At 40.0% G+C, this 27,937-nt stretch overlaps 1 protein-coding gene across 1 annotated transcript in view; it reads left to right on the top strand.

Annotated features, from left to right (window-relative positions):
* The first annotated feature begins 444 nt into the window (after positions 1-444).
* KPNB1 (karyopherin subunit beta 1) overlaps positions 445-27,937 on the top strand; it is a 102,803-nt gene continuing 75,310 nt past the window's right edge. The window contains exons 1-9 of the mRNA XM_053697667.1: positions 445-596; positions 698-756; positions 7,110-7,292; positions 7,398-7,598; positions 7,965-8,117; positions 9,638-9,697; positions 9,849-9,938; positions 10,290-10,400; positions 11,145-11,246. Of these exons, the coding sequence (XP_053553642.1) occupies positions 557-596; positions 698-756; positions 7,110-7,292; positions 7,398-7,598; positions 7,965-8,117; positions 9,638-9,697; positions 9,849-9,938; positions 10,290-10,400; positions 11,145-11,246 (999 nt within the window). The 5' untranslated portion in view covers positions 445-556. The remainder of the gene's footprint in view (positions 597-697; positions 757-7,109; positions 7,293-7,397; positions 7,599-7,964; positions 8,118-9,637; positions 9,698-9,848; positions 9,939-10,289; positions 10,401-11,144; positions 11,247-27,937) is intronic.

Below are 27,937 nucleotides of genomic sequence, written 5' to 3'. Positions count from 1 at the left end.
CCAGTGAGCACCCAGGGCTGTGAGTTTTGCAGGGTCTGGAAATGTGTATGAAGTCCGGTTTGAAAATGCAGCCCATTTTCGTTAAAATTACATTTAGTATGTAAAATTATATTTTCATTTAATAAAATATATTCATTTTATTCACCTCTCGCTTCGTTTAGTTAAATAGTTAGAAACGTGCACATAAACATGATACTAATTTAAACAAATACATGTTACATAATAGTAACGTATATGCTTTCCAATTGTAACAATTCATCATCTAACGTTCGCTTATACAATCCCACGTTTTTGACAAGCCGATTGCCTTCCGCACAGACCCACCCATCAACTAGTCACAGCCTTTTCTTCCCACAAGCCATTTCGGCACCGTATGGCGCCCCTGTGTAACCTCAGCCAATCAGAACGCTCGGTTGGTATTGCCTTCTGACAGATATCCGTGCGCTGAGAAGCTCCACCTCTTCTCTGCACTGCGCGCCTGAATCCTTCCGCGCCACGCTCCTTTCCTTCCCTCCTTCCAACAGCCTGCCCGGCACCGCCCGAGCTGTGACCCGGCATGGAGCTCATTACTATCTTAGAGAAGACTGTGTCTCCAGGTATGGTGAGGGAAATTAAATCTGCGCTGGGGGTTGGAGCGGGTAGGTTATCCATGCTATTGCAGTGTATACTGTGCTGACATTCTTTTTCTCTTCCTCAGACCGCAATGAGTTGGAAGCGGCGCAGAAGTTTCTGGAGCAGGCGGCAATCGAAAACCTGGTGAGATAAAGATTAATTGCGCGTGCCTGGGGCGATGGGCTGTTAGAAGGGTAATCCATGTAGCTGTAGTAGACGCCATCAGAGTGCTATGAAAGGCCGGTGTCTGTGAGGCCTTGCAATAACCGCCAAGACTGGCGCAGCCTAACGACCCGCCATAGTGCGATAGCCAATAGAAAACCTAAATTACAACAAGCCGGTTGTCGGACAACCAATGGATGTTTAAGACGAGGGAGCGGCGCTTGATAAGTGCACGTTAGGTTGCATTGCATGCATGAGGGGGTGCGTCAGAGAGCGGGACTTTAAGCAAGAGGGTATTGGAAGAACGGGCCTCAGGGAGATATGGGCTTATTTGTAGTATTATACTCTGGTAAATGTATGATCGTACGGAGTCTTCTCATAGGGGAACCATAGACGTTGGGTGTTTGTATTGTGGAGGAGAAAATAAAAGGTTGCGATTATGTCAGATCAATTGTTGATAAACAAGTAACACTAGGACACTTTAAAATCTCATTATTTTAGGCTTTAAAAAGTTGCAGGTCTTGTTGCCTGATACAGAAGCACCATAAACCAATGAGCTTCTTGCCCTCGTGCCGCCATGATTTAAACCTTCATATTATCTAAAGTCTAGAAATGTTTATATTTATTTTGTAAAACATGTAAGCTAGTCTATAATGAATACAACGGCTCACGGTTTACCTTATTACATGTCTCTAGTGCTACCACGTTTTTCTTTTAGTATGTAATGACGTTTTACTGTCTGCCAGCAACATCAAATAGAATATGGGGTCACTAGAAGATTCCAGTGTGTCTGAATAAAACACTTATATTCTTATGAATCCTTCTCATGAGTTGACTGAAGCATTTTGTGTCATAAGTAACGATGTGGTGATTTATAACAGTTTTAGGACAGTTTGTCTGTTATGACAGAAGTAAGGGATAAATTAGGATTTTCAATTAGTTTGGTGTGGATTAGCATTTAGATATGGGTTTCTCCACTTCAGTCTACAAGGAACACTAACAAGCCAGATTTGAGTACTTCTCTTCTTGGGTCATTCAGTAGATTGAACTCAAGTAGGGGTTGTTTAAATTTGGCCTGTTTTCCCTGAGGGGCTATAATATTGAACCTGATCTAGAAAGTAAAATGTCTGCCGTTATTGAGTAAGCCAAAAATATATATTTACACACAAGTTCTGGCTGTTGGTCTCTCTCAGTACAGAATAATTGCAGTGCAAGATTTGTCGCTCGGGCTAAAGCTATCTGTTCCTGGGGTATCTAGGTTTTGGGAGTCTGTGGCAGTAATTATGCAGTTGTGTTAAATGATCTGTTGCATTTTTTTGAACCATGTCATGACAAATGTTTGCTTTTAATCTGACTTGATCTGTCAAGCACTCTGACGTAGTAGTTGACGCAATTATTTGGTTTGTCATCTGGTTTTTTTTTTTTATATTTTTTACCATTAAATTTAGCGATGCTATTAAAGTAGGTTAGTCTATCCTAGAATCTGGTAAACTCAAGTTGGACATTCCAATAGAAAGGCAACCCCAACTGTGTATTAGTATTTCTCAGTCACATCAGATATATTGATTCTCCAGAGCCAACCTAGGTATGCTTTTCAATTAAGGATACAAAAAGAGCAAAGCAATTTAAAGTACATTAGAAAGTTTACAAATGTATACTCTATCTCAGCTATGGGGAACCTTGCCACTCCTGATGTTTCAGAACTACATTACCCATGAAGCTTAGGCTGAATAATGAAAGAACTTAGGGCTAGATTTATCATAGTTGAGGCGTACAGGGGCACGTATACGCGCCCCTGTATGCCTCAGCTCGCCTGTGGCGGGGCGAAATTACCCGTAGGTAATTAACATTGCACACGAGCGCAATTTTGCGCTCCCGTGCAATCCCGACCCCTGCCCGCGCACAGCCAATCACACGCGGGCAGGAGCTGTCAATCTCCTCGGTCGGGCTCGACCGAGGAGATTGAATTTCGCACCCTTAGAGGTGGCGGAAAGCTTAGGGAAGCACCGGTCTGGTGACCGCTGCTTGATAAATCACGGCGAGCAAGTTCTTGTGAGAACTTGCTGCCGTTGGGGCTTGATAAATCTAGCCCATAATGTCCCTTTAAAAAGGGTTGTCTTATAGAATAACACATCAACAAAGTCTGAATGTTTTAAAAACCAGCATCCCCTTTTTTTTTTTTTTCTGCAGTTATTTTCAAATAGCCCAACTCCGCCCCAATTTGCCATATTTGGAGGTGCTAATCTGGACTTTGGTACTCACTGGGCTAGCCACTGCCATCAAGTTTAGTATACAGTGAATGGTTTTGTAGCTAACAGCTAAAGCCAATTAGTTGCATATATTTAGCAGGCTTCGGATTGAAGTCAGGAGGGAGCATTCTAATTTCTGAGAATTAGAAACTGCTCAACTTTCGCTGCTAAGTTTCATTAACCCCTTAGTGACCAGAGCACTTTTCCATTTTCTGTCCGTTTGGGACCAAGGCTATTTTTACATTTTTGCGGTGTTTGTGTTTAGCTGTAATTTTCTTCTTACTCATTTACTGTACCCACACATATTATATACCGTTTTTCTCGCCATTAAATGGACTTTCTAAAGATACCATTATTTTCATCATATCTTATAATTTACTATAAAAAAAAATTATAAAATATGAGGAAAAAATGGAAAAAAACACACTTTTTCTAACTTTGACCCCCAAAATCTGTTACATATCTAAAACCACCAAAAAACACCCATGCTAAATAGTTTCTAAATTTTGTCCTGAGTTTAGAAATACCCAATGTTGACATGTTCTTTGCTTTTTTTGCAAGTTATAGGGCCATAAATACAAGTAGCACTTTGCTATTTCCAAACCATTTTTTTCCAAAATTAGCGCTAGTTACATTAGAACACTGATATCTTTCAGGAATCCCTGAATATCCCTTGACATGTATATATTTTTTTTTAGTAGACATCCCAAAGTATTGATCTAGGCCAATTTTGGTATATTTCATACCACCATTTCACCGCCAAATGCGATCAAATACAAAAAATTGTTCACTTTTTCACAAATTTTTTCACAAACTTTAGGATTCTCACTGAAATCATTTACAAACAGCTTGTGCAATTATGGCATAAATGGTTGTAAATTCTTCTCTGGGATCCCCTTTGTTCAGAAATAGCACACATATATGGCTTTGGCGTTGCTTTTTGGTAATTAGAAGGCCGCTAAATGCCACTGCGCACCACAAGTGTATCATGCCCAGCAGTTAAGGGGTTAATTAGGGAGCTTGTAGGGTTAATTTTAGCTTTAGTGTAGTAGACAACCCCAAGTATTGATCTAGGCACATTTTGGTATATTTCATGCCACCATTTCACCGCCAAATGCGATCAAATTAAAAAAAACGTAAAATTTTTCACAATTTTAGGTTTCTCACTGAAATCATTTACAAACAGCTTGTGCAATTATGGCACAAATGGTTGTAAATGCTTGTCTGGGATCCCCTTTGTTCAGAAATAGCAGACATATATGACTTTGGCGTTGCTTTCTGGTAATTAGAAGGCCACTAAATCCTGTTGCGCCTCACACGTGTATTATGGCTAGCAGTGAAAGGGTTAATTAGGGAGTTTGTAGTGAGCTTGCAGGGTTAATTTTAGCTTTAGTGTAGAGATCAGCCTCCCATCTGACACATCCCACCCCCTGATCCCTCCCAAACAGCTCCCTTCCCTCCCCCACCCCACAATTGTCCCCGCCATCTTAAGTACTGGCAGAAAGTCTGCCAGTACTAAAATAAAAGGGTTTTTAAAAAAAATGAAATTTTTTTTTAGCATATTTACATATGCTACTGTGTAGGATCCCCCCCAAAACCGCTCTCTAACCCTCCCCTCTGCCTTATTGGGGGCCATCTTGGGTACTGGCAGCTGTCTGCCAGTACCCAGTTTACAATAAAAAGTGCTTTTTTTGGGTTTTTTTGTTTTTTTCTGTAGTGTAGCTTCCCCCAACCCCCCACCCCCCACAAACAAACCCCCACCACCTTGCTGATTGTTTAGATTTTATTTTTATTATATTTTTTATTTCCCCATTTTCTGCAGTGTAGCGGTTCGCGCCCGCCCCCAGCCACCCCCGCCCACGATCCCGCCCCCCTTCAGATCCACATGGCCATCGATGGCCGCCTCCCGGTCCGGCTCCCACCCACCAACGCAGGTAGCCACCGATCTCCGGTGCAGAGAGGGCCACAGAGTGGCTCTCTCTGCACCGGATGGCTTACAAAGGTTATTGCAGGATGCCTCCATATCGAGGCATCACTGCAATAACCGGAAAGCAGCTGGAAGCGAGCAGGATCGCTTCCAGCTGCTTTCCACACTGAGGACGTGCAGGGTACGTTCTCAGGCATTAACTGCCTTTTTTCTGAGGACGTACCCTGCACGTCCTCAGTCGTTAAGGGGTTAAAGGGTGCACAATTAATAATAAAAATATATTGCAAAGTTTCATTGTTCATAACATTTTATTAAATCTGTCTTTTTTTTTTTTTTTTTTTTTTTTTTTAAAGGCTGGAAACAATTTTATTTTTAAATAGTACATTTTAAAATGTTCTTTAGAAGCAGCAAATAAGACACACACTTATATTTTTTTCCTACTAAATTTTACCTTTAAATTGCAGCTTTTCTTAAAGAGGTGGTATTAAAATGATCAAATTTTTTTCATCAAATGTTTATGCATTATTTGAAATTTTATTTAAAGTGCTTTCAATATTTTTCCAACTGTTCTGATTTAAAATATAATTAAGGATTTTGTCAGAGGCTGGAGTACGTCTGTGGTTCAGAACTGTCCCTGCAACAGACTGCACTGTGATTGTTTGTGCAGTAGTTAAAGGGTCAGTTAACACAGTAGATTTGCATAATCAACAAATGCAAGATAAGACAATACGATAGCATTTACTCAGAAAAAAAAATCTACTACTCATTTGAAATTCAAACAAATTTCGAAGTTATGTATTTCCATTCCCCCTGTACCATGTGATGGCAATTAGCCAATCACAAATGCATTTATGTATAGTCTGTGAATTCTTGCACATGCTCAGTAGGAGCTGGTGACTCAAAACGTGTAAATATAAGATTGTCCACTTTTTTTTTTTTTTTAATGGAAGTAAATTGGACTGTTTAAAATTACATGCTGTATCTGAATAATGGAAATTTAATTTGACCTGAGTATCCCTTTATAGGGACAGTCAATTTCAGAATTTTTGTTTAAAAAGATGGATAATCCCTTATTACCCATTCCCCAGTTTTGCGTAACCAACATGGTTATATTACTATACTTTTTACCTTGTGTCTAAGCCTCTGCAGATTGCCCCCTATTTTAGTTCTTTTGGCAGACTTGCATGTTAGTCAATGTGTGCTGATTCCTAGTTGACCCCACAGGCGTGAGCATAATATCTATGACACACATGAACTAACACCCTCTAGCTGTGAAACTGTCAAAATGCACTGAGATTAGCAGCGGCCTTCAAGGGCTTAGAAATTAGAATATGAGCCTACCTAGGTCTAGCTTTAACCTTAGAATACCAAGGGAACAAACCAAGTTTGATAAAAGTAAATTGGAAAGTAGTTAAAAATTACATGCCCTATCTGAAACATGAGTTTAATTTTGACTAGACTGTCCCTTTAAAGGAGCTTTCAACAACTTGAGTTTTTTTTTTTTTAAATAAAATGTTTAGTTTTGCATAATGAAAGAATATTGCAATATTTTTTATTTTGATTACTTTTCATGTAACTTTAGCTCTGATAATTGAGCAATTTGCTTCTCAGAAGACACAATGCTCCCTGCTGAGTTTTCAAGGGTAAAGATTGGCTCCTCCAAAAAAGGCAAATGGTGGTGGTCTATATCAAAAAGATAGGTATAGAACTTTTTTTCTTCACCGAAACAAAACCTCCTACATGAGTAAATATAAAAAATCACACAATTTAAATGCAAGGTAGCACTGTCGGTGTACCTGGATTTAAATACAGAAAGGTGTATTAATTCAAAATGAGAATCAAAAGGCTCTAAGTTTACAGCATAAAGCAAATTACAACACTCAGAAGCCCATTGTAGGTTGTCCACCGAGATGGAAAAAGTTCCCTAATAAACTACTAAATATTAGATATCTAGCAAAGGTGGGGGCAGGGTGGGGCGTGTGTGTGTGTGTATATATTTATTTCTTCACACACACTCTGTTCCAGGGACACTTCACCAGCCTAAGAATACAATTTTTATTTTTTTTAAAAACAAATGAAAAATTACTTTAAATGTTTCTTGTAGATTTATTTATCCCACATCTTTCCATGTTGTAACTTTACTTTTAACCCTTATCCAGCCAACCTTCTTGGTGGAGCTCTCAAAGGTACTGGGAAACCCTGCGAATAGTCAAGTGGCTCGAGTTGCAGCTGGCCTTCAGATAAAAAATTCCTTGACCTCGAAAGACCCTGATGTGAAGGCACAGTATCAACAAAGATGGCTCGTTATCGATGAAAACGCTCGCAGTGAAATCAAAACTTTTGTAAGTTTCAGCTTGAATGAATTAATCACTATAATATCTAACAATTTTGATTACTTTATGTGCCCATTAAAAAAAAAAAAATATATAATATATATGTCTACCTAGGTTCTACGGACTCTGGGCACAGAAAGCTATAGACCAAGCTCAGCTTCTCAGTGTGTGGCAGGCATTGCCTGTGCAGAAATACCAGTCAATCAATGGCCGCAATTAATACCACAGTTAGTAGCCAATGTAACCAACCCCAGCAGCACAGAACACATGAAAGAGTCAACACTAGAAGCTATAGGATACATCTGCCAGGACATTGTGAGTATTTTGTTAGTCCTGTCTTATATCAGTTTACTTTTTGTTGTTGGCTCCCCCCTGTTGCCAACCCCTTTTTTTGCTCTGTGCACCTGCTTTCTTGAACCCCAACCCCCTCTCCCTTCCCTGGTCTGAGTTTTTGGTGTCTTGAACCACCACCCTTTCCTGACCTTTTGATTCTGCTGTCTTCAACTGGTCCTCCCTTTAACCAGGTTGTCTGTCTTTTTGCAGCTAACTCTCACCACCTTCCTAGGTTGTCTCTTGAACCAACCCCTTTTACTCAGCCTGTGTCTTCTGTCTTGAGCCCACCCTTTCCAGGGCTGTATGTCTGCTGTTTTGCCCTCCTCTTCACGGTCTGTCTGCTTTCAGGATCCAGAGCAACTCCAGCACAAATCTAATGAAATATTGACTGCGATTATTCAAGGCATGAGAAAGGAGGAGCCAAGCAACAACGTCAGGTTGGCTGCCACCAATGCTCTACTCAACTCCCTAGAATTCACCAGAGCAAACTTTGACAAAGAGGTGTGTTAAATTATTTTAAGTACTTTGTTCCCAGAATGCTGTTTAGATGCTAGAAGTGCAAGGCCCTTAAGCTTTACTGTAAAAACTGATTAATGCATGACTTAACTGAGACCTGTGGCACAGAATGTGTGGAATTGCTGAGCTGGCAGTGCCCAATTAGATGCCTGAACCAGCCATTGTTCCCAGGACGGCAAATTACTTTATTTAATGTGACTGTACCCCTATCCTGTTCCTCATCTGCTGAAGTCACCACTGTGCCCAGCGCATTCTTTACAAACAAGAAGTTTGTACTTCCTTGCTTTTAAGGAAAAACCTGTAATATCAACCATAATAAATAGTAAAAACTGATGCGATAGCATCGCGTAATTAAGGCTAGAGAATGGTAACTCATAAACAGAACCACAGCTGTGCGAAAGATGCTGTTGTACTTATATATTTTATATTTTTAGTGTTCATGCAATAGTTTGAATGGGGCTTTAAAAAAATGACCATACACCTTTATCCTGTACAGCTTTTTTTTTGACAGAATACATCTTTAAAGGAATGTTAACTTGATATAAATGATAATTATAGAATTTTTATATTAGATCAATGTCTATTTGTGAGATTTAACCTCTTAAGGACAATATGTTTTATGACGGAATTTTTCCGTCATAAAACAATTGAGCAAACTGAAAGCTGTGTCCTTAAAGGGTTAAACGGTTAACTTTGTGTGCCAGGCATGCTGCTTTGGCAGTCCTGATTAGGATGTGACCATTGATCGGCTGTGTGTACTATGGAGACTCCTGAGCGGCACTTTAACACCAACCTCTAAAAAGGAGTTAACATAGTTAAACAGGAATGACCAAGGAATAATCCTGTAATAACAAAATGCTCTACAGGAAATGTTATGATGATTTTTAATACACTGACTTTTATAGTATGTTGCAGTATGAAATGCGTACCAGCACATATTGGAACCCACCTAACCATTTCTTATTAGATTACCAATTAAAGACACAAAGGTAATCTTAACTTTTAGACCATTTTTGCGTAGCATGAAATGAGTTAAAGGGACAGTATACACTCATTTTCATATAACTGCAGGTAATAGACACTAATATAAAGAATAAGATGCACAGATACTGGTATAAAACTGTTTAAAAACTTACTTAGAAGCTGTCAGTTTGGCTCTGTTGAAAAGGCAGCTGGAAAGCCCACTGCAAGGGGCAAATAAGACACTCCCCCCCTCCCCCTTTTGCATATGAAAAGACCCTTTACACAAACAGGAGCAAGCTGGAGAAGGTAGCTGACGGTATTCACATAAAACTTTGGGGCTTGGTTAGGAGTCTGAAAATCAGAGCAATGTTATTTAAAAATAAGCAAAACTATACATTTGGTGTTTTTTTTTTTTTTAAATTATAGGCTATATAAATCATCTACAAAACATTTATGCAAAGAAAAAATGAGTGTATAATGTCCCTTTAAGTAACTTCAAAGGCCACTTTTTTTTTAACTATGCTTTTGTTTCCCTCCCTCAGACTGAAAGGCACTATATCATGCAGGTGGTCTGTGAAGCAACACAATGTCCTGATACCAGGGTTAGTATGAGTAAACATAATTCAGTTAAATTCAGTTTTCTACTTGTTTTGTTCCTATAGATTTTAACAACCCGTATCTTTAAATACTCTTATGTTAACACTTGATAGAACTTTTTTTTTTTTTTTTTCTCCTGTTGACTCATTCCAATAGGTACGAGTAGCTGCACTGCAGAACCTGGTGAAAATTATGTCTCTTTATTACCAGTACATGGAAACCTATATGGGTCCTGCATTGTTTGCGGTGAGTCCCTCTCCCCCCCCCCCCCCCACCCCCAAGTACAAAACACTTTATCCATACTGCTTGGGACCAGGAAGGATTTGTATATTTGCATCTGTAAAATTGTACTGCTTAGAGAGGGGTTGTGACCAAGTGGAAATTACCATTTTATGCCACTTAGGCAATATTTTTCATAAAACAGCTTACATATGCAACCTTAAGGTAGTTTTATATAATCTAATTATTTTGTATGCATAGTACCGTACTGCAATCAGAAAGGTAATAGTTGTATTAAATATAGAATAGTATTTGCATTTTAGAACACGGCAACCAAAAGAGAAGATTGGCTTTTTTTTTTTTATTATATATATGCAGATCACTGTGGAGGCAATGAAGAATGAGATAGATGAAGTTTCACTGCAGGGAATTGAATTCTGGTCCAATGTCTGTGATGAGGAGATGGACCTAGCAATTGAAGCATCTGAGGTGAGATCTTTAAACAGAACTATATATTTTTTTTTTAGACAAATTCATTTGCCCATTATTAAAGTTAAAAGTAAATAACCTTCACTTTGTGGTCAGTATTGCATGTTTTCTGTTAGCAGCAAGGCGGCCATGTGTTAAAATCATATTTTTATTCTTTTTATACATCCTTTTGCTTGGTCAGTGATGAGACACCATGCACCACTCTGATTGTATGATGCATCATTTTGTGTAGCTGAGACCTGCTCAAGACATGATCAGTATAAATATATATTGATTTATGCTTTAGAATCCGGCTTGGTGGTAGTCCTTGAGTGCTAGGGTTAAGGCTATGCTTTAGAATATAGCTATCAGCACTCACAATGTGATTTATAGTGATGGCACCTGAAACCACAGGCTTGTCTCTGATCCCTGATAAGTCTTAACACCACTTTTGTTGATTGAATGAAATATCTAAACACCAGTCCTAGAGTGTCTCAAACATGCTTGTGTTGCTGGGATGATTCGAGTTAACTTATTTTAATTCCTTTGTTAGAAATGTTGCTTTTTCTTAACCTTTATAAAGCACGGTTTTTAGGCTGTCTAAAACCCGGGTAGTGATTGTTGAATTAACCAATGATGAAAAAAAAAACCACAACACAACTAAGACTAACATAGCTTTTCCAAGGATATATGAGCAACATTTTTCTATCTGTAGAATTGCTTATAATCGGATCTCATGGATTACTATTCTGAAATATTTTTCAGGCAGCTGAACAAGGAAGGCCGCCAGAGCACACCAGCAAATTCTATGCCAAGGGAGCTTTGCAGTATCTAGTCCCTATTCTAACACAGACTCTCACAAAACAGGTAAGTTATGGGAGGAGTTACTTATTTAGCAACTGAAACTGATTAAACTATTGGTACACATACAAAAGCTAAATATAATACAATTCTGCTCAAAACTTAATTATCCCTTTTTGCTTCAAGTAGTGACATAATGTCTGACAGCAGTTGTCATGATTCCTTTATGCGTTCTGACCATAAACTCCCTAGTGTATGCATTTCTCTTACTACACATCCTTGCGGAAAGATTGATGTTTGTCTTAGGTCTCAAACTTTAAGTTTATTGTACTAAGTGAACTATCTTTCAAATGTATAAAATGCTTAAGTAAAAAATTACAAACAAACTTGGCTGTGGTTCTCCGATATGATTAAGCAACGTTTGGAGTGTATAATCGGTTAAAGGGACATGAAACACACATTTCTTTCTTTAAGACACGAGTCAATGGATCATCTTAATTACTAATGGGATATTCACCTCCTAGTCAGCAGGAGGAGGCAAAGAGCACCACAGCAGAGCTGTTAAATAGCTCCCCCTTCCCCCCCACCCCAGTCATTCTCTTTGCCTACATTAGTGATAGGAAGAGGTAAAGTGAGGTGTTAGAAAAGATTCTTCAAGAGTTTATTTTTAAAGTAGTGCAAGATTGTGCTGCTTTGTTCTAGGGTGTAGCCATAGTCCATATCAGTCTCTACAGTAGAGCTTTGGTGGCTTTAGAGCAATGGGAACTTGTGGGACATAATTTTCACTGCGCCTCCCATAGATTGTTGTATGCTGCCCTGTTAAAGTCTGAGGGAAGAGAATATACTCAGTACTTTTTGTTTCCACAGGCCAATGTGAGGGAAAGGACCTCGCAAGCCAGGTGAGCTGCCTTACTGCCGGGCAGATTCTAAGGTAAGTGCTAAGTTTTAATTTCTGGGGACAAATACACAGAAATATTGGCACTTTATAATACGCTTAGACACTAGATAACATTATCCTTAAGAGTGAGGATACATTAACAGGCAGTTACAGCAGGCGCTGGGCAAGAAGTGGCTCATATGTCAGCCGACTGGGAGGTTTAATGCCATCTTATAGCTTCCAACGGCTTTATTTTTACTGTATCCGCCGACTGTTGGCACCATATTACAGGTTTAGCGCCATGTTACAGCCCCCAACAGCTTTATTTTTGCAGTTTCAGCCGATCGGGAGGTTTACTACCATATTACAGTTCCCAACGGCTTTAATTTCTACATCAGCCGACCGGGAGGTTTAACAGGCTACTACAAGAACATGAAGCCTTTATTTTCAACTGCTTTATTTTCAATTTGGCTGATAAGGGGGTTTCTCTTTGTAGCGCATCATTTCTCTGCTCCTGTTGGCTTTTATGTTTAATAGAAATCTTTGCTGCCCGGGAGGTTTATGCTATATGCCCATGATGGGTGGCGTTAAACCTAGACGCCATTGTTTGCACGCCTTTGTACTTTTACAATTCCAGTGAAAGAGCGATGAGGGGTATTCTCTGCTGCGTTGTGTCACGCAGCAGAGAGGCTTCTCATTCTGGGCTAAGGTGAGGACACCTACTATTTAAAGAGAAAGAGAGGCGCCTCATGGGACAGTATAATAGCCAATGCTAGGTGATTTTTTTTCTTTTAGGCTCAGCTACAAGTTTTTCAAGCCCGTTATCCAGTGACAGTATTTTCTACTACCACACATGTACACTAGCAATGCTAACACTACTGCTTATAAACTTCATTTTTTCAGAGGGGTCATGCCAGGTCCCATGTGAATGCTCCATACTCCGTCCTTTACTCGGTCTCAGACTACAACATCTCACACACAAGACCAGCAAAACAACAAACTGGTCTTTGCTGGTCTTGTGTGTGAGATGTTGTAGTCTGAGACCGAGTAAAGGACGGAGTATGGAGCATTCACATGGGACCTGGCATGACCCCTCTGAAAAAAATGAAGTTTATAAGCAGTAGTGTTAGCATTGCTAGTGTACATGTGTGGTAGTAGAAAATACTGTCACTGGATAACTGGCTTGAAAAACTTGTAGCTGAGCCTAAAAGAAAAAAATCACCTAGCATTGGCTATTCCCGGAACAGCTCTGACGTCTGATGCTGATTCTTTGTGGCCGCTGATTGGCTGAACGGACCCCGTGACCTGACGTCTCCACGCACTGCTGTGTATGTCTGTCGGACGACCTAAAGTCCCGTCCCGCTCTACTAGGCATCCTCATATGCCGCTATCCTTGTGAGTATACCCTATTACGGGCTGCCTCATTGTTTGCCTTATCTGGTTGTTACGATACTGTCCCATGAGGCGCCTCTCTCTTTGATTCACAGGCACCTACCCTCACTATACAAGAGTGCTGCCTGCTTCTTCAGAAGATTCTGGGAACATCCACCTACTTGAACGCCCTTCTGAACTTTGCGCACCTCATATAGAGACTTGATTTACTCTATATTTATTGTTTTCAACACCTACTATTTAGCTCCCATCCGGTGGTAGATAGGCGCCTCAGCAAGACTTGGCTGAGGTGTGAAGATGTTAGACAGATTTTTTTGTACTACAAAATAAAACTTTTTGTTTTTTCACATTTAAAGTCACAGTATCTGTTATTTGTTCATGTATATGATTGTCGGTTAATCATGATACGCATGGTCCAAGTGGCTTTGTGGTGCTTATTCACATATACAATTCTTTTGGAATAAGTGGTAAAGCAGAGTTACACACTACTTTTATCATTTAAAGACACAGTAACAATTTTTTTTGTTTTATCTATAATTTAAAATTATTCGTTCTCACAAGGCTACAGTTTGCTATTCAGGAGACCCAGTTTCATTCCTGAGCAGGGCTGTGACAGAATTTGCATGCGTGTGCCTGCAAACAAGTTATATGTAGATTAAATGTGAAGGCTGTTGCATATTATGTTTTTATACTAAGGTGGAAACGTTCCTGTTCCTCTTATATTGAGGTCCTTTTTCCAGTACGGGGATCACCTCTTTCAGAGCCAACCTTGTCTTGGATGCTGAGCAGAAGCATTCTGACAAAGTGCATTAGATTCTTAGCGTCCACTCAACCAGTGCCCTGCGTTTCCTCCAAGATTCCTTCTGGAGTTACCTTAAAAGACTTTGCTTCCCTTTCTTACTAGGTGGTCTCTAGTGCGTTGAATTCTCCCCCCCCCCCCCCCATGCTACAGAGAACGCAAGAGGAAAAAGAAATATTTATGGAGCGAGGTTCCTGTCACAGTGTATTGCTATCTCAGGAGTCCTCCCTCCCAGACAGAGGATAAAATTCTCAGTTTCTGACAGTATAATTTTTCTTGCTGATACTGAGGTTGTATTTTCAGGTTTAAACTTGAACACCTCAGTATGTCACTTAAGGTTTTAGCTACTCGGGACAACGACACCATGGGGTTGTCAATTCTAGGTTGTATCAAGATCATTGCTAAATGAGACATTTTTATCCATACGGACTCTTTCAAGGAGTTCCGTCAGTCGATGGAAGAGACCATTTCCACGTTAAACGGGAGTCATATTATCCCCATAGAGGATTGTTGTTCGTATGAGGATCCTAGAGATAAGAGGTTAGAGAGGTTGTTCAATAGGGGCAACCTATGACTTGTATTGCCACGGTCACTTATGCGGCAGCATACTGATTCATACATTGTATGGTTCTATTCAGACACACTCCCCTCAAAGGGACCCAGGATAAAGGCCTTTAAGTCGGTCATCTCCACTCGTACTGGGGAGCTAGGATTTCTGGCTTACCATATTGGCTCACATTATGGTTTAAATTTATTTTCGTTCCTTTTGAGATTTCAAGGGAATCCTCCTCCTTCTTACTCTGGGCAAGAGGTTTTTGGCTTTCATGGATGTTTGGAGCCAGATAAGAGGTAAGGTGGCCTTGCACTGGGTAAGACACCTCTCCGACCTGGGAGTGAGTTTCTTTTCCCATTCAGGAGCGGGGTTTGGAATCTTATTCTACTCTGGTAGTGGTTCCTTAAATCGAGAGGGAACCTTCAGTACTATTTTAAGTCTACTCAAATTCCTAAGTGTACAGTCCTTTTTGGTTATAAAATGACCCTCTCGGATCAAACGGAACGAATATTTTCAAACAATGGATTTAATGGACTGTTTTGTTGTTGGTGGTGCTTGGTTACAGGGCATTGCTGTGGCGCTCTTTCTGGAGGACAGCCTAGCCCAGACGCAATCTTTTCAAGCAAGATCCCACTGGGATATGTTATCCCTCCTGTGATATCAAGGAGGGAAGGTACATTTGGTAAGAAGTTAGTCACTTGGACAATGGTAACCTTCTTGTGAACCGTATCAGATTCCCTATAAATGAATTTTTTTATTTTTTCTATGACAGAAGTCGGACAAGAATCGAAAATCTTTGTTTTTCTATTTCTTCAGTCCTCCGGCCATTAGTGGCTCAGTGCTTGGAAGTATTTGGGCTAATGGTTGCAGCATCGGACATCATTCCGTTTGTTCAGTTCCTTATCGGACTTCAACAGTTTGATACGCTCAGGCTATGAAACGAATTATACGGATTTGTCTCAAATTTTACTGGAGCAGGAGACAAGGGTTTTTCTTAAGGGTGATTGTTTGTGGATAAACGCTTCCAGGGAACCTGCTTTCGCAGACAATCTTGGGTGTCTGTGTCAAGACACCAACCTTATAGGATGGGGAGCAGTCTAGGGCTCCTTAAGGCTCAGGGAAGTTTTGACTCAGTCTGTTCTTCCTATAATCATTCTGGAGCTGAGAGCGATCTTCAATGATATTCTGGCCTGAGTTAATCTCGGTCCAGTTATCTGTTTCTAGTTGGTTCCATATCTTCAGTTTATCAGGGAGGAACGAGGAGTTCCTTTGTGATGAGAGGTAACGAAAATAATTCAATGGGCAGAGACCCATTCTTGCTGTCTGTCGGCAATCCACATCCCAGGGGTGGACTCTGGGAGACGGACTTCTTGGACAGGTGGACTTTTCAGCCGGGGGAGTGGGTACTCCCTTCCGGAAGTGTTTTCCAGCCTGATTCTCAATTGGGGTCAGCCGGAATTGGATCATGGCTTCTCGGCAGAAAGCCAATCTTCCTAGGTACGGGTCGAGGTCCAGGGACTCGAGTGGTTCTGTTAGACACTCTGGCGGTACTCTGGACCTTCAGTCTAACACATCTATTTCCTCCATTTTGCTATTCTTCCTCGCGTTATTGCACGAATCAAGTAGAAGGCGTTGGTGATCCACATTGCACCGGCTTGGCCTTGCAGGATTTGTTATGCAGATCTGGTGGAGATGGCATGTCTGCCAATGTAGAGACTTCCTTGAGGAAGGACTCTAATCTGAGGCCCTTCCTTTACCCAAATCTAGTTTCTCTGAAGCGGTCTGCTTGGAGATGGAACGCTTAATTTGTATCCAAGGTTTTCTACTCGGTCACAGTGACCATGATTCAGGCACGTAGGCCTGTATCTAGAGAGATTTACCATAAGATTTGACGTAGATATCTCTGTGTGAATCCATGAGCTACTCTTGGAGTAGATTTAGGATTCCTAGAATTTTTTGTCTTCTCCAAGAGGGTTGGGGAAAGCATTATCGATAAGTTCCCTGAAGGATCAAATCTCTGCCTTATCTATTTTGTTACACAAACGTCTGGCGGATGTCCCAGATGTATAATTCATTTTCTCAGGCCGTGGTTAGGATCAGGCCTGTGTTCAGCCGGTTACTCCATGGAGTTTTAATTTGGTTCTCAAATTTCTTCAAGGGGCTCAGTTTGAGTCTCTGCATTCCTTGGATATTAAGTTTATCTTTATTTTTTTTTTTTATTTCTTGTTGCTGCTGCTTCTGCTCGTAGAGTGTCGGAGCTCTCAGCATTGCAGTTTGAGTTTTCTTACCACCTTGTTCATTCAGATAAGGTAGTTTTTACGTACTGTTTTCGGATTTCTTCCTAAAGTTGTTTTCTGATTGGAACTTTAATCAGGAGATTGTTCCTCCTCCTGTGTCCTAAACTATCTTCTCTCAAAGGAAGATTTCTGCATAATTTGAACGTGGTTCGTGCCTTAATGTTTTTTGTTGCCGGCGACGAGGGACTTCGTAAGTCTTTTTTTTGTTTGTGATTTTCTCAGCAAAACGTAGGGACAAAGCTACAGGGTTTTTTTTTTTTTTAATTTTTTTTTGTTTTTTTTTCTTCTTCCTAGAAAGTCTCTTGAGAGTTGCGTTTCATTCTACGAGGGCTGTTGCTTCCTCATGGGCATTAAAATATGAAGCTTCTGTGGAACAGATTTGCAAGGCTGCAACTTGGTATTCGCTTCACACTTTTTTTCAAAGTTCTACAAATTTGATACTATTGCCTCGGCTGAGGCAGCTTTTGGGAGTAAGGTTCTTCAAGCAGTGGTGCCTTTCAGTTCCCTGTCTTGTCCCTCCCGTATCATCTGTGTACTCTAGCTTGGGTATTGAATCCCATTATTAATTAAGATCCGTGGACTTGTGTCTTTATAAAAGAAAAGAGAATGTATGCTTACCTGATAAATTTATTTTTTTGACACGAGTCCATGGCCCGCCCTGTTCTTGTAGACAGGTTGTGGGTTATGTAAACTTCAGACACCTCTGCACCTTGGCTATTTGTTTCTCTTCCTAACTTTGAGTGACTGGAGTGGGAGGGGAGGGGGAGCTATTTAACAGCTCTGCTGTGGTGCTCTTTGCCGCCTCCTCCTGACCAGGAGGTGAATATCCCATTAGTCAAGATGATCCGTGGACTCATCGTGTCAAAATATCAGGTAAGCATAAATTTCTTTCTGAAATTCGCATTTTTTTTTTTATATAATTTTTTTTTTTTTATGAGCACTGCTGGTATGCCAATGACAAGGGGCATATATGCAATCGTCAGCTTGCTCCCAGTAGTGCTCCTGAGCCTACCTAGGTGGTATTAAATAAATGGCCAAAGAACAAAGCAAATTCGATACTAGAATTAAACTGGAAAGTTGCTTAAAACTTCACACTCCTGACTCATACAATATAATTTGGGTTTCATATCTCTAACTTCAGCAGGAATGCCATTCCATATAGCGATACATCCTATAAAGTTAAATGGACATTCTAATGCAAGAAACAAATGTTTTAGTTAAAAAATATCATTTTTGAATTACTGACCCTAGATATCAGTGTCTTAACACCTACTAGGTGGTTATGTGCAAGTAAAATGAACTTTTTTTTTAACCAATCGGCAGTTGCATAACCCTACCAATTTTTGCTTTAGACCTGCATAGCACCCAAATGGTATGTTTATGTGCCTACATGTTTAAAGTGGCATGAAACCCAAAATTTCTTTCACGGTTCAGAACAACTTTCCAACTTCTATTAAGTTTGCTTCATTCTCTTGGTATTCTTTGAGGAAGCAGTGGTGCACAAGTGTTGAGCTTTTGCTGAACGTCTGGTTAGCACATGACAATGTGTGTGTGGTGATATAGAAATACTTTGAATAGCACAAGTGCGTTCAAATTAGTGAGTGAATGCAAATAAACTCACAAGCTGGTGAGTGAATAATTTAAATTATACAGTAAAATCAAACGCTAAAGATGCTAAAAATCACAGTAAACACATCCCTGGCCAGACTGAGGTCGCAAACTGTTTCGGGGTCCCGCCCCTTCATCAGGTGTTTATTTTATTAAAAAAATTGTTTAACAAAAATATTTTTTTTTATACAACAAAAAAAATACATAATAGTTGCACCCTTTGTTTTTATTATTCACAGTAGTGCATTGCTGCTCCTGAGCCTACCTTTTCAACAAAAGATACCAAGTTTTCAAAGCAAATTGGAATTTTGCTTAAATTTGTATGACTTGTGAAAAAAGTTTTGGGTTTCATGTCCCTTTAACTCAAGGAGTTAATTACATGTTCTGATGAATTGGTGGATATCCTTTTTACATGGAAATGTAATGTACAGTTTTCCCTTATGCACACTTACCTTGTCAAACTTCTTTTTGAAGAATTTATTTTTATATGCTACCCATCAATCATTTTGTTGGTCAATGATGAGACACCATGCACCACTCTGATTCTGTGATGCAACATTTGTGTGCAGCTGAGACCTGCTGGGGGCATATGCTCAGTATGTAACATATTATGTAATTGGAAGTGGAGATTTGAAATCTATGTACAAGGAGTCTACAGTTTCTAAAGAGGCTGTTTAGGTTAGCTAGGTGATGTGTCCTGGGGAGAACAGTGTTTTGTATGTTTATATATAATGTACTATCAGTTATTTGTGGAGTGCCAACAGATTCTGCAGCGATATAAACAAAGGGGGTGTAAAACAAATATAGGGATCAAATGGGTAGAGGGCCCTGCCAAGAGTTGCACTGTTGTAGTCGGCTCTTAAGAAGGTGATCTATAAACAGCTAGACTCTTAGGCTTACATGCTAAGGGGGTTCAGGGGATAGCAATCGAGGAGAGGAACTGGTATAAAGTAAGGTTAGCATAGGTTGTATGCATCCCTGAACAGTACAGTCTTTAGAGGGCGCTTGAAGCTTTCAAAACTAGGGGAGAGTATTGTGGAGCGAGGCAGAGAGTTCCACAAGATGGGAGCCAGTATGGATAAGTCTTGTAAACAGGAGTGCGATGAGGTAACCAGAGGAAATGTATAATGTATACCATACTGAAATATAATTTACTCAAAACTTGGTTAGAACCAGTATTCAGAGATGAGTTGCTCATAAACAATGTAGTATGTCTAATTCTGTAGAATAGTCTGATTTAGATGACCAGATGAAAATTAGAAGCTAGATTATGTTTAAAGAAAGCTTTCCTTCCATAAAGCAGGGAAGAGTCCACGACTTCATTCCTTACTGTTGGGGAAAATGCAACACCTGGCCACCAGGAGGAGTTAAAGACACCCCAGCCAAAGGCTTAGATATCCCTCCCACTTCCCCTATCCCCCAGTCATTCTTTGCCTTTCGTCACTATAGGAGTTGGCAGAGAAGTGTCAGATTTGGGTAGTCCTGTAATGGTTATGTTCCCTTCAAGAAAGGACAGGAGTTTAAAGGGAATGTAAATTTTGATGCTAAAGTGCCCGGTTTTTAAAACTTTGATTAAAAACAGGGGCACTTTAATTCATCAAAATTTACATTTCACTCCTGTTGTGAGAAAAAACTTACCTTTTAATCTTCACAGCAGCTCCAGCTTGCTCCGGTCTCACAAGCCATTTCTGATGTCAGAAATGATTGATAGGTCATCCTCCAATCACAGCTTCCCCCCCGGGGGATTCAGTGTCTGATTCACTGCTGTGATTGGAGGAAGCCGATGCCTCATTTTAGACCCAGGAAGAGGCTTTGAAACGGGAGGAGGAAGCTGGAGCTGCTGTGAAGATTAAAAGGTAAGTTTTTTTTTTTTCACAGCAGGAGTAAAATGAAAATTTTGATGAATTAAAGTGCCCCTGTTTTTAATCGAAGTTTTAAAAACCGGGCACTTTAGCATCAAAATTTACATTCACTTTAAAGTAACCCATTTGGCTGTTGCCTAACAGCTCCCGGGCAATCAGTGTTGAGTGTCTAAAAGCAAGCAGTGAAACTCAAGTCCATGTCAGAGGCGTTGCTGCAAGACTGTCACATTTTAGAGGCTGTGCCTGTTCCACAACATTTATCCTAGAGGTAAGTGTTTTTATATATACATTGCTATACAGGGTCAGTGTGGCTCCTTTATGCCTCAATAGGATCAATAATTAATATCTCCTTCAGGGAGATTATTTGAACAGCAAGGGGTTATTAACTGCTTTTATTTGAGGTTTTTTGTACTCATAGACTGTATGAAACCTGTTTGTTCCAAGCCAAAAGCACTTTCATGTTGGTGTGTTGCTCAGCTCATAATAGCTTGGCGCCTGTTGACCGGGTGCAGTCTTTGTTTTTCCTACGATCTTGCTGCGAACATCGCTCCTAGGAGGTGGTGAGTGCCCAGCCATTGGGATTATAAAGTTACTTTTTGTCTGTCCTGTGAATATATCCTAGCTATGTAGGATACCGATATTATATTTGAAGGTTCAGCTCCTTCTGTACTGTTTATGTTGTGAGGCAGTGGTTTGCCTGTCCAATTTTTTGTTCCATTTGCCTAAGCACTGTTCTAAAGTCTAAGAAGGGAGACAAGCCTGCTAATACTCATAGCACTATTGGCCCCTCTGAGCCGTCTAGCTCTCGAATCTGGATCCAGAGAGATTACTACCCTTTCTACCCTACCCGCTCCAACATGCAGTTCCCCGTAGCTCAATTAATCCTCCATCTGGAGGGGGCTTTTTTCCTGCTGATTTTACTGTGCAGTTACAATCAGCAGTGTTGGCGGCCCTGAGTGCCTAAACTTGCTCTAATAAAACGCAAGAGAAAGGTTAAACATAGTTCTCCTGACATAGTCTTCTGAATATTTGTCTGATTTAGCTACTATGTCCCAGCTATCCAAGGCTGAGTTAACTTCTGTAGCTTCAGAGGGTGAATTTTGAGTCGGTGTCTTCAGTTTCTAAACCTCCTTCTGTGAATGAACCCTCCTTTAGATTTAAAATTGAGCATCTGTGTGTTTTATTAAATGAGGTTCTGTCTATGCTAGAGCTTCCAGAGGCTACTTTCCCTGAGGAACCTAAGATCCCTAAATTAGACAGGTCCCTCTGACTTTTCCTGTGCCCGTTAAAATGGCGAACATTATTAACGATTGGGAATGAATAGGAACTTTCTCCCCCCCCCTCTACTTGTCCCTGATTCTCAATTAGACTTGTCGGGTTCCATTCCTAATGTGGATGGCACTATTTCTATGCTGGCTAAACGTACTACTATACCCCTGGAGGATAGCTCTTTTAGAGAGCCTATGGATAAAGAAAATGGAAACCTTTCTGAGGAAGATGTTTCGACATACAGGGTTTTTATTTCAACCGGCGGCAGCTGTAGCCACGATTGCTGGGGCAGCTACCTACTGATACAACACTGTCGGAGCTCATTGAGGTGGACACTCCCCTTGAATATTCAGGCTCTGAGAATTGCTAACTCAATCTGTGATGCGAATATGCAGATTATTCTATGGTTGAAGTCTTGTTCTGTGGATATGACTTGTAAATCCAGACTCCTTTCTCTTCCTTTCAAGGGGAAGATTTTACTCGGTCCAGGACTGGACTCAATTATTTCTACGGTTACCGGAGGGAAGGGTGCCTTCCTACCACAGGACAAGAAAAATAGTCAATTGCCATCCCTTACTCCTAATTTTCTTTCTGACAAATCACGACTGCAATCCTCATCGAAGTCTGAGCAGCCCAAGGGTACTTGGAAGCCGGCTCAGTCCTGGAATAAGTTCAAACAGACTAAGGAGCCCACAGAGAACAAATCAGCATGAAGGGTCTGCCCCTGATCCGGTATCAGATCAAGTAGGGGCAGACTTTATTTTTTTTATTTTTTTAAGACGCTTGATTCTAGGATGTACAGGATCCTTGGGTCCTGGATATCTGATTCAAATCTCCGCCCAGGGGCAGATTCCTACTCTACAGTCTGTCTACAAGACCAGAAAAGAGGGCTGCCTTAGGTTGTGTACAGGATATTTCCCCTCTAGGAATAATTGTCCCAGTAGCAGAAAGATGTTTGGGGTTTTATTCTTACCTTTTCGTGTTTCCAAAGGAGGAGGGAACATTTCAACCAATTCTGGACCTAAAGTGCCTAAACAAGTTTGAGTTGTTTCCTCTTTCAAAATGGAGACAATTCAGTAAATCCTTCCTCTGGTTCAGGAAGGACAGTTTATGACCACAATAGATCTAAAGGATGCATACCTTCACGTCCCGATACACAGAACATTTTAAGTACCTGAGGTCTGCTTTTCTGTACCAGCACTTCCAGTTCACAGCTCTTCCTTTTGGCCTAGCTACTGCTCCAAAGATATAGTTTAGGTTCTGGGAGCTCTTCTAGTCTTTGCCAAGAGAGGGTTTTCTGCTAAGTCGGTTTTACGCACTAAACTAGGGTTCATCCCTAAGGGGGTGTTGGATCGTAACATTAAATTGTTCCTTCCTTTGAGTCCTAATCCTCCTCCAGCAAAGGAACATTTGCTTCACAATCTAGATGTGGTTCGTGCCTTGAAGTTCTATTTTCAGGCTACTAAGGAATTCAGACAATCTTCCTCTTTGTCGTCTATACAGGGAAGCGTAATGGGGCAGAAGGCTACTTCGACTTCCCTATCTTTCTGGTTGAGTGTCATCCACTTGGCTTATGAGACAGCGGGACGACAGCCTCCTGAGAGGATAACGGCTCATTCCACTAGAGCAGTGTCTTCCTCTTGGGCTTTTGAGAATAAAGCCTCAATGGATCAGATTTGTAAGGTGGCTACCTGGTCCTCCTTACACTTGTGGACTCTCCCTGCCTTATGGAAGGTAAACATAATTTATGCTTACCAGATAAATTCCTTACCTTCCTGGCAGGGAAAGTCAACAACCCCGCCCATAATTTGTTTTTTGATGGGCGGCTCCCTTTTTTATATTCTGACATTTTCCTTGTTCCCTCGGCAGAATGACTGGGGGATAGGGTTAGTGGGAGGGATCCATTGGGGTGTCATTGCCTCATCTCCCCCTTGTCCTGTTAAAACTCATTTAAAATGTACAAGAAAGTTAAAATTTCATGCTTCAGAGTATTCAGTTTTAAGTTTTTTTTTTTTTTTTTTTTTTTTTTTCAAAGTACAGATGCAGCAGTGAATTAGTGGCAAGTGATTGGTGACTATACCATATGTGTACTGTTAAGCTATATCAAAGTAGTTCATAGCAGCTCTGGAGGTAATTTTTTAAAGTTTGACTAATTTGTTCAAAACCAAGGAGCCGGCCTGTAACTTTGACTATTGTGGTGAAATTGTGTACCATAACCCAATATAAGTAAGATTTGTATTTCATGGCATGCCTTGAAAGCATCCAACTGTGCTAAATTAAAGTTTAGGTTTTGCTGTTGATGGTTGTCCTGAGGAAGTATTGGGCACCCACTGGGACTCTAGAACAGGATGCCAGGGGCTAATTTTAGGAGGTTGTGCCTCCCTGCTGCCTGGGATTGTAGAGTCCTGCTTTTACTGGCTTTTAACTACTGTTGGATTGCATAATCAGCAAGCACATAAGACAATAAAATAGCACTTACTGTGAATTTTATATAAGCAGTTAATTTTTCTTACAAATTTCAAAATTTACTTACATTTACCGGCCTCCCCCCCTGTAACATCTAGCTGTCGGCCAATCATGGAAAGGGTAATTGACTTTTTTTTTTTTTTTTTTTCCAAGAAGCTTGAAAGTCAAAGGCGAACCAGATTCACACAGGATTTTGTTTTTTGTTAAATGTGCGTTGGTATTTTGAAAATCATATATAAATATGCTTTGATTAACCAAATCTGCTTTGATCTGAGATCCTTGCAGAAAATGCAGCGTGTTTTGCAGACAGACCGGATAACATGCAGAAACTTTTAGGACTGATTCCCTTTATTTAAAGGGATATGAAACCCCAAACTTTTTTTGATTCAGTCAGAGCATACCATTAAGATTCTAGTTTACTTATCAAATTCGCTTTGTTCCCATGATATTCCGTGTTGGAAAGATACCTAGATGTTGGCATCTGGAACACTACATGGCAAGAAATAGTGCTACCATCTAGTGCTCTAGAATGAAGAAAAAGAAAATTGGAAAGTTCTTTAAAATCTCATGCTCTCTGAATCATGTAAGAAATGTTTCATATCCCTTGTAGCCCCTGTTTTTCCTTAAGGGGGATAAAGTCAAAATTGAAATATGCATAAATGCATTTCTATTTGAAATAGAAGCATTTTTGTAATATTACTTCCATTAGCAAAAATTATTGGTTATTACCGTTTTTCTGCGGCATACGCACATATGTGATTGCCTGCTCTCCCGTATTTAAACTTAGAGCTGAAGATGGTGTTTCTGTAAAGATGTAATTTGTCCTACAAGCCACCACTGTCTCTGAGAAGGTGTAGTGTTCATATACTTGTGCACAGGCCCTCAATGGAAGTAATCATCCCGCAAAAAAATAACTTACTAGAAGCATTTTTGCTAATGTACGTATATTGCAGAAATTCAATTTTCCATTGAAATGAGCCTGTGCACATTGCATTTTTGACCTTTCTACCCCTTAAAGGGACAGTAAATTTCTTCCATGCCTATGCAAGAGCATCATTTTTAAATGTTTTAACAAAGTTGTCATGCAAAGAACATTTTTTTTTTTTAAAGCAGCTGAATTTTGAATGTCAGTTGGTGTATTACTGATCCTTAAGCGACACTGTAGTCAGAAAACAAAGAATATTTGAACAGCATTTTAATTGGTATTAAAAATGTTGCTGCTAAAGTTGTTAAAATTGAATGTGAACTTGCCTGTTTCCTTTTATTTGTATACTCTGTAGTAGTCTATCTTTCTCTCTCTCTCTCTCTCTCTCTCTCTCTTTCTCTTTCTCTTTCTCTTTCTCTCTCTCTTTCTTTCTCTCTCTCTTTCTCTTTCTCTCTCTCTTTCTCTCTCTCTTTCTCTCTCTCTCTTTCTCTTTCTCTTTCTCTCTCTCTTTCTTTCTCTCTTTCTCAATAACATTAAAATGCATAACGTTTCGGGAGCATGATACAGCTATTGAAAAATTACAAAGCGGTATACCCAATGTTTAAACCCTTCACCATGCAGCGTCTGACGATAGTGACGTCATCAGCGTGAGTCACGCCTAGACGTCTGTTCCCAAGGAAACGTAAGGGTGCAGTGTCACAACTACTCGCACCAGTAAGAAAAGAAGTCAACAGCCTGTCAAAATAAAGTAAACGTGTGAATTACGTATACTCTAAACATAATCGGAGACATACAGGCTTACAAAGGTTAGATTAGGATGCTGCACAGGAGCCAAAACATTGTGAATCATATAAACAATTTAAAAGGTTACAAAATCTAATACATCAATAGTGGACATATAATGTATATTAGTACATACACGAATGGGTAAATGATATTGTATAGAGATATCATGTTATTACTTTATTATATATCAAACTCATTCTTGTATAACACAATCTACATGTATATGCAATAACCATTCATGCACCCAAGAGTATGGTAGAAAACCAGATACCAGAGGACTTACACAGAGAAATGTGGCATAGGGTCAGTATGATGTAGTTAGCTTGGCAAGATAGTGATATGTTACAGAATATATATAGCCATAGTCCCTTTAGGTTCCTGTGTAGACTGGTCCAAAATCCAACATAGTATTCAACCCTTTGGGTGTTATGGTTTCCAATGTGTGTATCCATCTGGTTTCCAATCTGAGAAGTCTATTGCCCCCCCTCGTTAACGGTAGAACCATGCTTATTGACCAGGTGCCAAGACTTGAAACACTATGCTTATGGCGGGCAAAGTGGCGAGCTGCTGGCTGATCAGAGTCCCTTTTTCTAAGAGCTTCACTGATCGCACAGCAGTGATTTGCCATTCTTTCCCGAATCTTAGTGATCGTTTTGCCAATATATACAAGGGAGCATGGGCAAATCAGCATATAGATCACGTAGGTGCTCATGCACGAGAGTCTATGGTTGATCTTGTCCCCTTTTAACATACCATCGCATGTGACACAGTCCCCACATTTAAAGCAGCCCTTTTTATTAGATTTCAACCAGGTATGTCCCTCATAACACCCAATAGGGTCAGTCTTGTAAGGGACACTAAACCCAAATTTTCTTTCTTGATTCAGACAGCATGCAATTTTAAGCAACTTTCTAATTTACTCATTATCAAATTTTCTTCATTCTCTTGGTACCTTTATTTGAAATGCAAGAATGTAAGTTTAGATGCCGGCCCATTTTTGGTGAATAACCTGGGTTATTCTTGCTGATTGGTGGATAAATTCATCCACCAATAAAAAAGTGCTGTCCAGAGTTCTGAATTAAAAAAGCTGATGCCTTCTTTTCAAATAAAGATAGCAAGTGAACGAAGAAAAATTGATAATAGGAGTAAATTAGAAAGTTGCTTAAAATTGAACCCAAAATTTTTCTTTGATTCAGACAGAGCATGCAGTGTCCCTTTAACCAATAAGTCACGTAGGTTTTTGGCACGATGCTATACCACCCTGGGATGTTGTTTATGTAGGAATGGCAGAGATTTGTCAGTGTTAACCAAATCCCAATGCTTGCTAATAGCACCTTTAACTCTGATGCATGGTGTCAAATGTAGTAATGAAATTGATGTGTTCATCCGCAATAATATCATCCTTTTTTAATAGCAGTTGCATTTTGGAACAGTTTGGTCACTTCATCTTTTACCTTCGTTACCATCTCATTGTCATAGCCATGTATAACCAGTTTGTTAGAAATTTAATTTAATTTTGTCTCGCTGTTGAGTGCCTCTGTATTATTGCGCAGTACCCGAGTGAGTTGGGAGGCTATGAGTGTCCCTTTAAAGGTTGTTATAGGATTACCTCTTAACCGTACATAGACTTTGTCATCAGCAAGTTGTCGTTTAGCTTCTTGACGATAATAGTCATAGTTCATGACAATCCTCCCACCCTTGTCTGCAGGCCGTATTATGATTGACTGATCATCACTGAGACTTTTGATTGGTTTGAATTCCTGGGGAGATAAATTAGGCAATACAGGTGTTTCCTGTTCATTGTCAACATCATTACATATCATGCGTGTATAGCCTTTAATGTATGAATGTGTAAGGGCAGGCTCAAATGTAGATTGAGGCTTAAATGAGTGTTCAGTCGTGGTTTGCTCTTTGTCTTTGAAA

This window comes from Bombina bombina, chromosome 1 (genome assembly GCF_027579735.1).
Source record: "Bombina bombina isolate aBomBom1 chromosome 1, aBomBom1.pri, whole genome shotgun sequence".
Classification (NCBI taxonomy): domain Eukaryota; kingdom Metazoa; phylum Chordata; class Amphibia; order Anura; family Bombinatoridae; genus Bombina; species Bombina bombina.
The sequence above is the reverse complement of the archived record's forward strand: the minus strand, read 5'-3'. Positions and strand labels throughout refer to the sequence as shown.